The sequence below is a fragment of the Sphaerodactylus townsendi genome, linkage group LG01, assembly GCF_021028975.2.
Source record: "Sphaerodactylus townsendi isolate TG3544 linkage group LG01, MPM_Stown_v2.3, whole genome shotgun sequence".
Taxonomy (NCBI): domain Eukaryota; kingdom Metazoa; phylum Chordata; class Lepidosauria; order Squamata; family Sphaerodactylidae; genus Sphaerodactylus; species Sphaerodactylus townsendi.
Genome location: NC_059425.1, coordinates 170,983,207 through 170,997,206, shown reverse-complemented (window position 1 = coordinate 170,997,206; position 14,000 = coordinate 170,983,207). Strand labels below are relative to the sequence as shown.

General features: G+C 42.5%; 1 protein-coding gene across 2 annotated transcripts in view; it reads left to right on the top strand.

Annotated features, from left to right (window-relative positions):
* CKAP2 (cytoskeleton associated protein 2) overlaps window positions 1-14,000 on the top strand; it is a 14,179-nt gene extending 179 nt beyond the window's left edge. The window contains exons 1-8 of one of the 2 annotated variants that reach the window (XM_048499487.1): window positions 247-452; window positions 2,712-2,767; window positions 3,626-4,404; window positions 5,513-5,729; window positions 9,818-9,985; window positions 10,200-10,269; window positions 12,496-12,811; window positions 13,525-14,000. In XM_048499487.1, the coding sequence (XP_048355444.1) occupies window positions 2,714-2,767; window positions 3,626-4,404; window positions 5,513-5,729; window positions 9,818-9,985; window positions 10,200-10,269; window positions 12,496-12,811; window positions 13,525-13,783 (1,863 nt within the window). In that variant the 5' untranslated portion in view covers window positions 247-452; window positions 2,712-2,713 and the 3' untranslated portion in view covers window positions 13,784-14,000. Of the gene's footprint in view, window positions 1-246; window positions 453-2,711; window positions 2,768-3,625; window positions 4,405-5,512; window positions 5,730-9,817; window positions 9,986-10,199; window positions 10,270-12,495; window positions 12,812-13,524 lie in introns of those variants that run through there. The other variant, XM_048499493.1, reaches the window with a different exon arrangement.

The following is a 14,000-nucleotide window of genomic DNA, read 5'->3' as shown; positions in this document are numbered from 1 at the left end:
ACTGAGCCCACTCCCCGACCACCCCACGCAGATTCCACTGGAAAGCCATTTAGATGCATTTAGATACTTTGGCTCCTCCCCTTTCGGGCGCGGGCGGTTCGTCTTCCCCTCCCAACCACTAGTAAACTTGTTCTCTCTCTCGCTCGTTCTAATTGGTTGATTCAAGGCTGATTCAGCCAACCAGCGAGGGTATTTTGGTAGAAGCCTGGTTCTCTCTGTCGCTCGTTCCAATTGGTTGATTCAAGGCTGATTCAGCCAATTCGGGAGGGTATTTGTATGGCGTGCCCTGCTCGCGCGTGATTCAATTCAAAACCGAGAAGAGTTTTTATCCGTGGGTGTCAGAGCGACGGTTGTCGGTGCGATCCGGAGGACGAAGTCCCTGCCTGGCTGGTTCTTGTGTAGCTCAGGGAAGAAAGTTTGCCGAATCTTGGATGTGCGCTGCCTGACCGCAAGTAATCCCGCTTACCCACGCACCCACCCCGCCCGTGTATGGCTTAGGAGGGGCATGTGCTTATTAGAAACAATTAGGCTGGGTTTAGGATGCAGGCGTGTTGGGGGTGAAGCGGGAATAAATTGGGATGGAAAAACAAATTTTACGGTTGTTATCAAATAAGGGATAAGTCCCCAGCAATGAGAAGCCGAAAAGTGGCCGTAATTTTTTCTAGGCAGGTATTGTGGTTGTTGGGTTGCCGTAGATGTTTCTAGTAGTATGTTCCCAGTGGTGGGATCCAAAAATTTTAATAACAGGTTCTGATGGTGGTGGGATTCAAACAGTGGTGCCGCCGCACACACGCACCTCCAGTCCCTATTGGGCAGGGAGGTTGCTTTAGTAACCCCTTCTCGGCACTCAGAAAAAATTAGTAACCACTTCTAGAGGTGAGAACTGGTTGGATCCCACCTCTGTTTGTTCCTAATTTATTTTTTTTGCCTCGGTTAAGCAGCCTCTGCAGGATGTTTCTCCTTTTTAAAAAAAAGTGCTTGTTTTTTTCAAACTTTTATTTCTATACTGGAACCTTGTGCTTAGTTGAAGTCCAGCAAAAGTTTTCATGAATCAGACCTCCTCATCAGATGCAGCTGTGATGAAGGGAACTGAAAGCATATGCTTGGATAACTTTTGTTAGACTTTAAAATTCTCCAGGTTATTTTTGGTGAAGCATGCTAACATTGTGGCTAGGAGTGTGCACTGTTTTTTAAATTCCATTTAATAGACCCAATCATTTTCAGAAAATCTGAAAAAAGCTGACTCTGCACCAGTATGGGTTTTGCCCCTGGCTTTTTTGAATATCCAGAATGTTCAGGTATATTGAGCTCCATGGAAAGTTTTTGTATGGCTCTTTTGGGGGGGGGGGGGGGAGGTAGAGCCACCAAAGTTGTAGTGAAGGTGCAAGTGACTCCCCTTGCATTAACCCTCAAGTTTGCTGAAGATTGGGTCAGGAGATCCAATTTTATGGCCCCTCAAATGGAGGTAAACTGTGTGCCTATAAAATTGGATGCCTTGAATCAAGCTTAACTTACCAGTACCATAGAGGCTCTAGTAAGGAGAGGCACCTGCACCTATGCTGAAAAATTGGTGCCTCTATCTCAAAAAACAACTCCCCCAGAGCCCTGCAGAGACTTCTCGAAGAGTGCAATGTTGCTGTAAAAAATGTCTACCATTGCCAGAATGGTGGGGGGAATTTGTCTCAGCTTGATGCTCTGGTCTAAAATTGCTTGAGGGATTAAGCAATTTTAGACCAAAGAATATTCCTGAGGCATTTCCCCATCATTGTCTTAATGATAGGAAAATTTTCTCAGTTTTGCCTTTTGGTGCCATTAAAATGATGTCTCTTTTTTTCAACCCCCACTCCCCCCAAAAAAGTTGAGGCTTTTTTGGCTTATTTCCAGGTTGGCATATCTAAATATACCTCCCTGTAGAATTCTTATAATCTTAGTAGCTATACTGAATATTTAGCCTCTTGCCACTGTTCTCATTGAACTATTCTGAATAATAAAAACAGTAAGAAAATTGAGAGTGATATAGATAAAAAGACTGGACAATCTAATTTTACCTAGTCTGAAAAATATGCTGGGGGGTGGATGTTGCTAGAAAATGTGAATATGCTTGGTTTTTCCTGGAGAGACCTGTTTTTCAGGGATCCCGCCACCACCATTTTTCTAGAACCTCCAAATGTGACTGGACTGCATTATTAATAAGGTCATCCAAAATTCTGTGGATGCTATAGTCTTATTTTACTAGAAGAAGGAATTATGCTTGTTTTATTCAGTTTGATCATCAGATCTGCCACAAGGATCTTATGTGTTAAAGTGTAAAGATAATGTTAGCTAAGGGAAGAGGCAGTCTGCTGGGGTGGTTTTCCTAACTAGTGACAACTCATGCATATGAAGCTGTGTTGTACTGACCACTGACCTTTCAAAGTCAGTACCCTCTACATTGACTGGCAGGGGCTTTTTGCATGCTCTGACACTTAACCACAGTTCTTGCTATGATTTTCTTTGCCCATGACCATGGGAATAGTGCCAGCAGCTCTGTTATTACACTGAAGTCTCCATGCAAGGTTCCTTTCACTAGTAGCTATCTGAAGATGGAAAAGGAAGTATGCAAATCTTATAATAATGCTAATTCTGATAGGATGACTCATACCTTTAAAGCTACCAGTATCCCATATTGACTAGTTTGACATTTAACTCTTTTTTTTCTAAAACACTTGTAGGAATGTCAGCTGAAGTGAATCTGCCAGAAAAAACATCACTGACAAACCCCGACATGGTAAACATAATGTTTGGTATTTATTTGCTTTAATTCTGAGTCCAGATGTATTACAACTACTTTATAATTAAGGGGGGTGGGAAGTTGCAAAAGAGAATGTTGCAAAAGAGAATGAGCTAAATTCACTCAAATAAATAAGGTGGAAGCATCCTTCGATTGTGTACTAAGATTGCTGGAGTACAGCCTGGAGAACGGGCTAAGCTCGAGGGGAAAATCCCCCCCCTCCCATTATGTACATGGCACCACTGTGTAGATTTTTTGATCTTCATTCTAGGCCCTGATTAGACTTAGATAAATTGATAAAGCAACTTTTTAAAAGAAATTAAACAACTTTAATAGTATACATGTTATACTATAATTTATTTTAAGGCATTTATATTCATAATGTAAACACATTTTAAGAGATCACACAAAATGCCTAGATGTGTCTTATGCTCAAATTCATAAACTTATGTTATCTTTGTTCAGATCTGGTAAAAAGACACAAAGTCCAGGGATTTGGTGTTCATGCAAATTAAACTTGTACTACATTATGGTACATTATGTTATAGGTGTAGTGAGAGCGTTCTAGTATTCGCATTGGTTATGGAGGGGCTGCTTAATCATACAGCTCCTTTCTCTGAAAACCAAAGAAATTGTGGAGTTGTATACGTGCGTATTATCCTATGTTAAAGCCTAATTGTCAGACTTCCAAAATGGTGTCTCGGTGTTATGATGCCAGATTGTGTAACAATAATGGTATTAGCCATCTTTGATCTTGTCTTTGTGTTACTGTTTAATGCAAGGGTTTGTATGCACCTTCATGCTGGGAACGCCTGTGTGGGGAAAATATTACTACTTTTGTCAATTTCATTTCAGGAAAACAAGGAAAATGCAGATGGTTCTGCATGGAACCAAGTGGGTTGTTCTCTGGAAAAAAGTTCAATGTCTCCATCATCCATGAATTCATCTGCTATCCTGAAGGAAACTTCTAGAGGTGTAAACTGTGGCCCGGATGCTATTACAACCACTACCATTTCCAAAGATGAGCCTGCTGAAATGAAGAACCTGCGCATGTCGTTCAGCCACACATTCATACTGAAGAAAAATGCAAAAGAAAAGCAGTTGAAAACAGCCACACAGAATTCTATTGCGTGCCTTCCCAGAAAGTCTGTTCTTGGCTCCTATCGTGGCAAGATAGTTTCATCTAAGATTAACTCCTTCAGAAAACCACCAGAGGATGAGGAAAGAAAGTATTCTTTGACTGCCTCTTCTAAGCCAGTGGCAAAGACTGAATCCACAAAGGACCAAGTCCCTAACACAGCGAATGCTTCAAAATCCGTACATATTGTATCACGTCAAACGAAGCCTCCTGTTAAGGTATCGGTTTGCCAGCCCAAACCCATAGTGAACCATGACAAACCCTCCGTCAAGACGTCATCAGTTAATAAAATGACTGTCCAAAAGCAGCCCAATAAGAATTGGAAGCCAGAGTTGAAAACAGTGCCGTGTCATGCTGCTAAGTCTGAACCAAGACCAAAGAAGTCAGTTCCCCCAACAGGAGCTTTGGCAGGCTCAGTTCCTGGAAGTAATAATATTATGCGTGCCTCAGTTGGGAACAGGAAAAGTGCTCTGCTCCAATCTGCAGAAGCAAGAAGGTAATGGCAATTTTAATGCTGCTTTATCTCATGCAACTGAACAAGATATACTGTTCTACATCCCTGAGTATTCAAAATGGATCTAGTGCTAAACATCCAAATTTCTCTACTTGAAAACAGACAATTCTTTCAGGGTTGTTTCGTTCAGTGGCTAACAGCAGATTGTTGTTTACCTTTCTGCAAGTGGGGCACAAATACCTTGAAGGATCTTGTAATCCCAATCGGTTTTTGAAAGCTACTAAACTTCTAAATCAGCCTATGACAGAAGTCAAAGTTAGTAAAAGGAATTAACAGCGGCTTGTGAAAAACAAACACAGAAGGGGAACACAGCTTAATCCTATATGAATTGAATTAAGTAGAACCATCAATACATGTTAAGGGTCCTTAAGATTGAGGATTTTCATTCATTATATATTATATATTAATTCATTATATATATTTTCTATGTTTTTATAATTTTGTGATTAGTGGCCCTTCATTTTATGTTCTTTACTTTCAGGTGCTGAAGATCAGTTTGGGCTTGTGGCTAAAAGCACTGATTCCTTTGGTTCAGTGAGAACCTAGGTTGATAAAAATGGCTGCAGTTACCAGATATAAAAAACATAATTGCACAAAATGCTCTTAAAATGCCTGTTTTACAATGAAATGTTAATGTTTCCAGAGCCTTACCCATGAACTAAACGTGGTTAGATGATCAACAGTGTCCTTCTTCTTCTTGTGGGGCACTGCTCCACTTTTCCAGTTTTGGAGGTTCTCGTTGGGGCGCTGCCCTACTTTTTCAGTTTTGGAACTCACCAAGATTGGTCTTGCACCTGCACCACTCTTCTTTCCTAACTATGGCACTAAACCATAGCTTGCAACTAAGGTTAAGAATGGGTTTGCAAACTAATTTGCGCCAATGGTGTTTTGCGTTGGCATCGGTATAGAAGTGATACTAGTTCTGTAACCAAGAGGGGAGGTGGGAGGAATGTGGAAGGCTGTGAACGATTCACAATTCCTTATTAGTGGGCAGTTGGGCAACATTATGACTGTATCCAATATCTGATGAATGGTTATCTGGACTTCTGAAAAAGGAACATATTGATAACACTGGCAGACACATTTGCAGGTGTCAACTGGCTGAATGGCAAACATCTAAAAGGAAAGCATTGAAGAAGCCTCCTACTCCCTTATCAACAGATGCTCGGCCTGCAACAGAGGTACAGCAAACAGTGAAAGAAACGGTTGAATCCTTCTGGGCTGCCATAGCGGAGGAAGATGAACAACAATTATTCAGCGATACAGTCAATAAAACCCTCACAGAATGTCTGTTCTTCATTGAGAAGGTGAGAAATGGGTTAAGTCATAATAAGCATGCTCTGTTGATATACAGGAATGTAAGGAATGGGACCTTGTAAGACTGTTGTCTCAATTCCAGAACGATTTGTCTCATTTTTGGATGGAATGGTTCAATGGTTAAAAATTTACCACTTGCCAAGAGTCTTCTGTAAGATGTTGACACCCAGCTTTTCCTGCTGATGAAGGGCCCAATGTTTTGGCCCCAATGTTTTGGGCCAGTGTTTGGTGGCTGTATCTGGATGGTTGAGGACGAGTAGATTGAAATTAAATCCAGCAAAAACGGAGGTCCTGTGGCTTGGTTGGAGGGAGCGGGTTGAGGGGGTTTCAGCTGCCTCAGTTTAGTGGCGAGTGATGCATCCTGCTTCATCTGTCAGCCTGGGTGTGACCTTGGAGTCCTCTGTATCCATGGAGGCCCAAGTGTCACACACAGTGAGATTGGCCTTTGTCCAACTTTGACAGGCCAGGCGTCTAGCCCCCTACTTGTTCCGCTTGGACCTGGGTACAGTGATCCATGTGACAGTCACCTCCAGGTTGGATTATAGTAACTCGCTCTACATTGGCCTGCCCTTGAGACTGGTCTGGAAACTGGTCCAAAATGCGGCTACGAGGCTCCTCACTGGAACTACGGCGAGGAAGCACAAAACCCCTGTGCTACGGCAACTGCACTGGTTGCCAGTGGAATTCCAGATTACGTTCAAGGTGTTAGTCTTGACTTTCAAGGTCTTATGCAGTCTGGGGGCCTCTTGTCTATGGAACCATATCTCCCCGTACTGCTCAAGGAGGACATTGCAGTCCTCCAATAACAACTCACTGGTGGTCCCTGGGCCCAAGGATGCTAGGTTGGCCTTGACCAGAGCCAGGGCTTTTTTGGCCCTTGCCTGGCAGAACTCTCTGTCAGTTGACACCAGGGCCCTGCCGGACCTTCAACAGTTTCGCAGGGCCTGTACCATTCTGCCAGATAGAGGCCTCCCATTGTCCTGTATTCCATTCCTGCTTACCTCCCTCACCATAATAATCACAGTTATTAATTATTATTTTTGATTAGCTGGTGTTAACTCCTCTGTTCCTTTCTGGATGTATGGCAAATTTAATTTGCTTGGCTGCCATCTTGAATGTTTTGGATTTGTGGTTGCTGTGCTTCTTAAATTATGTTATTTTATACTTCGTACTGTTTTTTTTAATTCTTTAAGCCACCCTGAACCCAATCTTGGTTGTGAAGGGCGGGATCCAAATAATAATAATAATTATTATTATTATTATTCACATAACAACACAGCACAAGTGTCTGGAATTCATCTCTGAATATCGAGTCCTTCCCAAGGACCTAGGATATTAGAGGTATTTGCGTAGAATATGTGCAGTTCCTAGAAGTGCTGCTTTCTGCAGCATGTGGACTGATGTTCTGTCCAAGTTTAGGCTTTCCAGATGTTTTTCAAGATTTCTTGGGATTCCTCCTAGAGCACCGACTACTAGTGGGATTACTGTTGTTCTTTTTTGCCACAATCGTTCAACTTCAATTTGTAGGTCCTTGTATTTTGTGATCTTTTCCAGCTCTTTGTCCTCTACCCTGCTGTCAACTGGCACAGCAACATCTATGATCCAAACATGTTTCTTCTCTATCACTGTTATGTCTGGGGTGTTGTGTGCCAGGTGTCTGTCTGTCTGTATTCTAAAGTCCCAGAGTATTTTTGCTTCTTCATTTTCTGTGGACTTCTCTGGCTTGTGCTCGTACCAGGTCTTGCTACAGGGCAGGCCGTACTTTTTGCAAAGGTTCCAGTGCACCATTGCTGCTAGCCTATTGTGCCTTTCGAGATAGTCAGTTTGGGCTATTTTCTTACAGCAGCAGATGATGTGCTCCACGGTTTCATCACACTCTTTGCAGAGACGGCACTTTGGGTCATTGTAGGACTTTTCAATTCGTGTCTTTATTGCATTTGTCCGTAATGCTTGCTCCTGGGCAGCAAAAATCAGGCCTTCAGTTTCTTTCTTTAGAGTTCCCCTTCTGAGCCACTCCCATGTTTGCTTGCTGTCTTCAATGTTCTTAAAGTACTGCCCATGGAGTGGCTTGTTTAGCCACTGCTCCTTTCGTGTTTTAAACTGTTGGACTCTATACTCTTCTTTTGATTCTTTGGCTTTCAGCATCTCAGCCTTGTGGACTTCTTTCAATGCTGGCTCTTGACTTTCTTGGATGTATTCTTTCAGGCCTCTTTTCTCTTCCTCTACTGATTGCTTGACCTGGAGCAGTCCTCTTCCTCCTTCTGACCTTGCTAGGTAGAGTCTGTCTACATCACTTCTTGGATGCAGTGCTCGATTGATGGTCATAATTTTCCTTGTTTTTCTGTCCAGGCTGTCCAATTCGGCTTGTGTCCAGTTAATTATGCCAGCAGTGTAGCGTACTACAGGCACCGCCCAAGTATTAATTGCCTTTATTGTATTTCCTCCATTTAACTTTGATTTCAAAATTTTTCTGACCCTTCTAAGATATTCCTTCCTAATTGCGCCTTTGACCTCTGCATGCTTGATGTTCTCTGCTTGCAGTATCCCCAAGTATTTGTAGCTTTCATTCACTGGTAAGCTCTTTATTTCTATGGCATTTGGCTCCCCCAAAGGGCACTACCTTGGTGTGGTGGTGGGGCTTGTGTGCTCCAATGAGTCAGAGGGCTGTGCTGGAGGGCCACCCAAACGAGAGAGGCCTCTGATGAGGAGCCAGACTAAATGTGTCCAAAACCCAAAACCATGGTGAAGACAAGAAAAAGAAACTTTATACCGGATCGGTCGTCGCCCGGGTCAACAAGGACCGCGTCTAGTGCTGGAGTACCTGGGCACTTGGCGGAAAATGGGCTACAGGACTCAGGATCTTCAGCTGAGCAACCAGGGCTGAAGACTGCAGAGCTACTGGAAGTACCGAACAAACGTCGAAAATATTCGTGTGCAGAGAACAGAGAAATTATGATGATGATGATGATGATGATGATGATGATGATGATGATGATGATGATGATGATGATGATGATGATGATGATGATGATGATGATGATGGTAGATTTCACAGCTGCCAGATCTTTAGCTGATTGTTGGCCTTCATTACAATTCGAGCCTCACCCAGAGGCCTAGGAAGTTGTAATGTATCTGATGATGATGATGATGATTATTATTATTATTAAAAAACAGGAAACAAATGGATTCTGGAAAAAATAGTTATTCCTCCTTTCAAGACCCTTCTTTCATCAAACTCAGGGTGATGTATATGCATTATTGCCACCCCTAGTTGATAAGTAATATCTTACGGCAGTGACTGCAGCTGCTGGGAGCAAAGAGACTGTCTGTTAGGTGTAAGATTCCTACTTGGCAGGTGGAAAAAGAAAACTTGAAATTCCTTGTTAAAAAGAAGGAGCTGCAGGTTCCCAGTTACCATCTATAGAGAACATATTGTGAACTTTACTGATTAGGTTTCGGAGCCAAAGCACCCTAAGGTCAGCAACAGATAGAGATAAAGCTACCTCGCCTCCTGCTCAACCCCCCCCCCCCCCGCACAACAGAAACATCCTGTTTCCTATGAGAGTAGAATTGTCAGTGCGCCTGGTTATCTACTTAGCGTGTAAAGCCATAAAGAAAAGAGCAAAGAAAGAATGTCCCATTACAGCAGTGGTAACATATAGTAGGCTGGTTACATATCTCTTGTAGTGATTACAATGAGGCAGGAAAGCATCTCAATTAACTAGGTTCAGTCCCTGACACCGAAACTCTTTCACACCGAGTGGAGGGTTTCAGTGTATCACAAATAACCTGAACATGGAAAACTCCCTCACATTGTGATGAGCTTTATAGGAGGCCCCTGTTTTGAATTGGAAATGGGGTATGTGGATCAACTCTTGTATTGCATGTTGAAGAGAGGCAGAAAATTGTGCATCAGACAAAAGCAGATATGCCACAAAAGGTAGCAGAAGGTATTTGGTTGTGTTGAGTGTAACAGATGATCAGAGCTGCTACTCTGGAATTCCTGTCGAAGAGAATAATGCTAAGAGCACAGCTGGCCAATTCTGTCTCTTCCTTAACATTGTACACCTTTCCTCAGGGTTATTCATCTGATAAAATACATTCAACTTTGGAAGAGCTAATACAGAGCATTCCAGATGCAAAAAGACTTGCCAAGTACTGGGTATGCCGGATGCGCCTTGAACAGTTGGGCACCCTTGAAAAAGTCATGACTGTATACGAAGAAGCAATTCTGGCAGGAGCACAGGTTCGTCATCCTCAAATGCTGTGTAGCACCTATTTGTTTTAACACTTCCATTTCATTACAAGTGAATTTTGAGAAATCCTGTAAATGAGGCATATTTTTACAGCCTATGTACGTATGTAGTTCTTGGTATGTTTCGATGTCTTACCATATTACAAATGAAACAAGAAGCTGTATTGAAACTGATTTATTGCTAACTAATCCATGTTCCTTCCAGCCTAGGGATGAGCTACGTAATGCTTTAACAGATGTCATCAGGGATATAAAAAGTCTATCCAGATCCAGTGGTAAGAATGTAATTCCTACTTTGTTTATTTCTTAGGATATTTCTATGATGTCTTTTCAGAATTTTTACTTGAGGCAGCTTCCAATTAAAATCACACTATGGAAAATTAACCACTAGAAACAAGCAGTTATCCATGAAACAGATGCAGACTACTAAATAGCTAATAAGGTAAAACCCCTAATTAAAAGCTTCCGAAAAAAATGGTGTTTTGGCCAGGTGCCGAAAGGAAAGTATGTGTCAGATGAGCTTAAAGGTGAAGGGCATTCCCTGGTTGAGGTGCCACCACAGCAAATGCCCTGTCTCTAGTTGCCTGCTAGCTCACCTCTGAAGACAGGGGCACAGAGAGCAGATCTTAATTGGTGAACTGGATAGTATGGGAGGAGATTGTCCTTCAGGTACCCTGGCCTCAAGCTGTTTAGGGGGTTGAAGCTAAAAAATAGCACTTTGAATTGTTCCTGGAAACAGATGGACAACCAGTGCAGATCTTCCAGGTAACCTACCCCCAGTAAGCAGTCCCCAACCGAATTCTGGCTGCCACAGTTTGGACCAATTGAAGCTTCTGGACCATTTTCAAAGGCAGCCCTGTGTATGACACATTATGGTAACTTAACTTAGATATTATCAGAGCATGGATCGCCTTGGCCAGATCCTGCTTTTGAGGAACAGTCAGAGCTGATAAAAGGTGCTATATTCTTTGGAGGAGATCTGAGCTTCCAACCATAGCCCAGGATCCAGTAGCACCCCAAGTTAGAAACCTGTTCCTTCAGGAGAAGTGCAGCCTCCCTGAAACAAGCTGCAGCCCCTGGGCAGCTTCTCTAGTGATCAGCAACACCTCTGTCTTGTCTTGCTTGAGATTCAGCTACTCAGTCCTCATCCATCCCATTGTCTTCTCCAGGAGCTTATTCAGGACTTCCACTGATCCACCTGATTTAGCTGTTAAGGAGTAGAGCTGTGGATCACCTACATATTGGTGACTCCTAATTTTTGAATGGCCTCTCCCAACAGCTTCATGTAGATGTTAAGTATCATGGGCACTAAATGAAACCCTGCACAGCCCCCTTAGCGTGAATGCCACAGGGCCAAGTAGCAGTCCCGAAGTACTTAGTTTTGGAATCAGTTGTAAGTAAGAGCAGTCAAGTAAGAGCAAACTCATTGTAGCACAATTATTTGGGTCCAGGAAGCCTTCTTCAAAGTATACCTTCATGGATCCAATCAACCACCCCAACCCAGCATGAATCTATTGTCCATGAGTGACAGAGGTCAGAACTGGATGTAGTGGGCCACACACTTTGAAGCACTTTGCCCACTTCATCAGTCCTCACTATCTGAATCATCACACAACGAGGATTACATTGTGCTCCAATAGCATCTGGAGACTGAGCCACTCCAACCTAAGCTTAATGTGATATCCTGTTCCCAATAAGTCACATGCATTATACCGTATATACTCATGTATAAGTCGAGTTTTTCAGCACATTTTTTTGTGCTGAAAAAGCCCTCCTCGACTTATACACGAGTCAGGTGTATTTTAAAAATATTTTAGGGTTTTTACTTTGTCGGCCTCCGGGGGGGCGCAGTTTTTAGGCTAGTGGCACCAACCTTTCAGGGTATCATCAGGTGACACTCCTGATGATACCAGCCAAATTTGGTAACGTTTGGTTCAGGGGGTCCAAAGTTATGGACCCCCAAAAGGGGTGCCCCAATCCCCCATTGTTTCCAGTGGGAGCTAATAGGAGATGGGGCTACATTTTGAGGGTCCATAACTTTGGACCCCTTGACCCAAACTTCACTAAATCTGGGTGGTATCATCAGGATAATCTCTTGTTGATAACAGCCAGGTTTGGTGATGATTGGTTTAGGGGGTCCAAAGTTATGGATCCCCAAAGTGGGTGCTCTCATCCCCCATTGTTTCCAATGGAAGCTAATAGTAGATGGAGTATAACTTTGGACCCCCTGAACCAAACTTCACCAAACCTGGGTGGTATCATCAGGAGGGTCTCCTAAAGATACTCTGAAATGTTGGTACTGTTAACATAAACATTCCTCCCCTGACAGGTTGTGTGAATGTTCCTTCCAAAATGACACCTGCCATGTGCAATTTTAAAAATATGTACACTAAAAATAATGAACTATTCTTTTAAAAAGCTGGATAGTTTTGAGTAACAGTGAGCAGGCATGTTCATTCCAGTTTTTATTGTAAGATTCATTGTTTAAAACCCTTTTCCAGGGGAATGCTGCAAGGAAGACATTTGCACCGAAGAAGCAAATTTGGATGAGAAAGTGGAAGCCCAGCAAAATAGTGAGGTGAAACCTAACAACGAAGAGACTTCTCCGAAAGCGGAAGCATGTCTGAAGCCCAAAGAAGAGAGTTTTCTGGGTGATGAGGAGCTCAAAATTATAAAGTCAAGCCAGATGCCTAAAGAGTATAAAAAAGAACAGAATGTCAGTGAAACACCGAAAAACATCATATTCAAAACCCCAGAAAATGACAAGGGATCATACTCAATCAAATATAATGTATCAACTACTCCCTCCTTGAACAGGTAAGCTGTGATTTCAGAACTATAGTGGTTTGCATGCATCTGCACAGGAGACCCACAATTTCCCATCATTCTGGTGCTATCAGCTCCTAGAAAGGCTGTTTCTAGGGTCAGAGGACCCACACAGGAATCTGCTGAAATGAGTCAGGAAAAGTAGATGAAATTGGCCTCCTTTCCATCAAAGAAGCTGCAAGTATTTCTCTGGGTGGGTCCTATGAACCTAGGAATGATCTTTTGGGATAGGGTGGGATATGAAGGGACTGCAGAAACAGAGAAGCACGTGGGGAAACTTGCTGATTGGATATAGGCTGTGCCCCCTAAGCTGTCCATAAAAAGAGGGGGAAATATTTCTGCACTGTTGCTTGACTAAAAATACCCACAGATTTTCCTGTGCCTTTTGTTCAGGTGGGAAACGTCCCACTTCCAAGCAAATCAGGATTGGTGGCAGCATATATAAAAACTGCAGAAGGATTCCTTTACCAAAGCCCCTTCCCTTTTTTATAGTGCTCCACTGCAATTATATTATTTATTTAATGACAAATTCTAGGTAGGCTGGAATGTCTGACCCTCTACACAGATTGACCAGGGTTCCAAATAAAATGCCTTTGTCAGTAAACAACCTAAACCAGTATTTGATGCCAAACTGATCTTGATTTACATTTTGCCATAGTCTTGCATTCATTTTATGTAACATCCATCTCTTCTGGATCCCCAAGTGTGACAGAAAAACTGCGGAGTGAAAATAGCAAGACTGCTGTTAAAGATCTGAAGGTTCTAACCCCAGTGAGACGTTCTCGGCGCCTACACGAGAAGGTGTACAAGTTACCAGATATGTTGAAAGATCACAATCCCTGCATTTCTTCACTGGAGCAGCTCGGAGAACTGGGAGGGGAAGCCACTGCCTTCGTCTACAGGCCAAACAGTGCACTACACAAAGTCTTGGAAGGGGAAGAAAACTTGACCTTACAGAATTAAAAACAATGTCTTTGGTGCAAGCGTGACTCTCCAAATCTCTTGGTTAAGAAGATGTTTAGCACCCTAAAATAATAAAATATAGATGTTTTATGTTACCTATATATGTGTTTGAAAAAAAACAACTAAGTGTGCAATCCTGAAAACATTTCTCTGCAAGTCCTTCTCATAGTTAAGATTTTAGCCCTCGAAAATAATAAAATATAGATGTTTTGTGTTA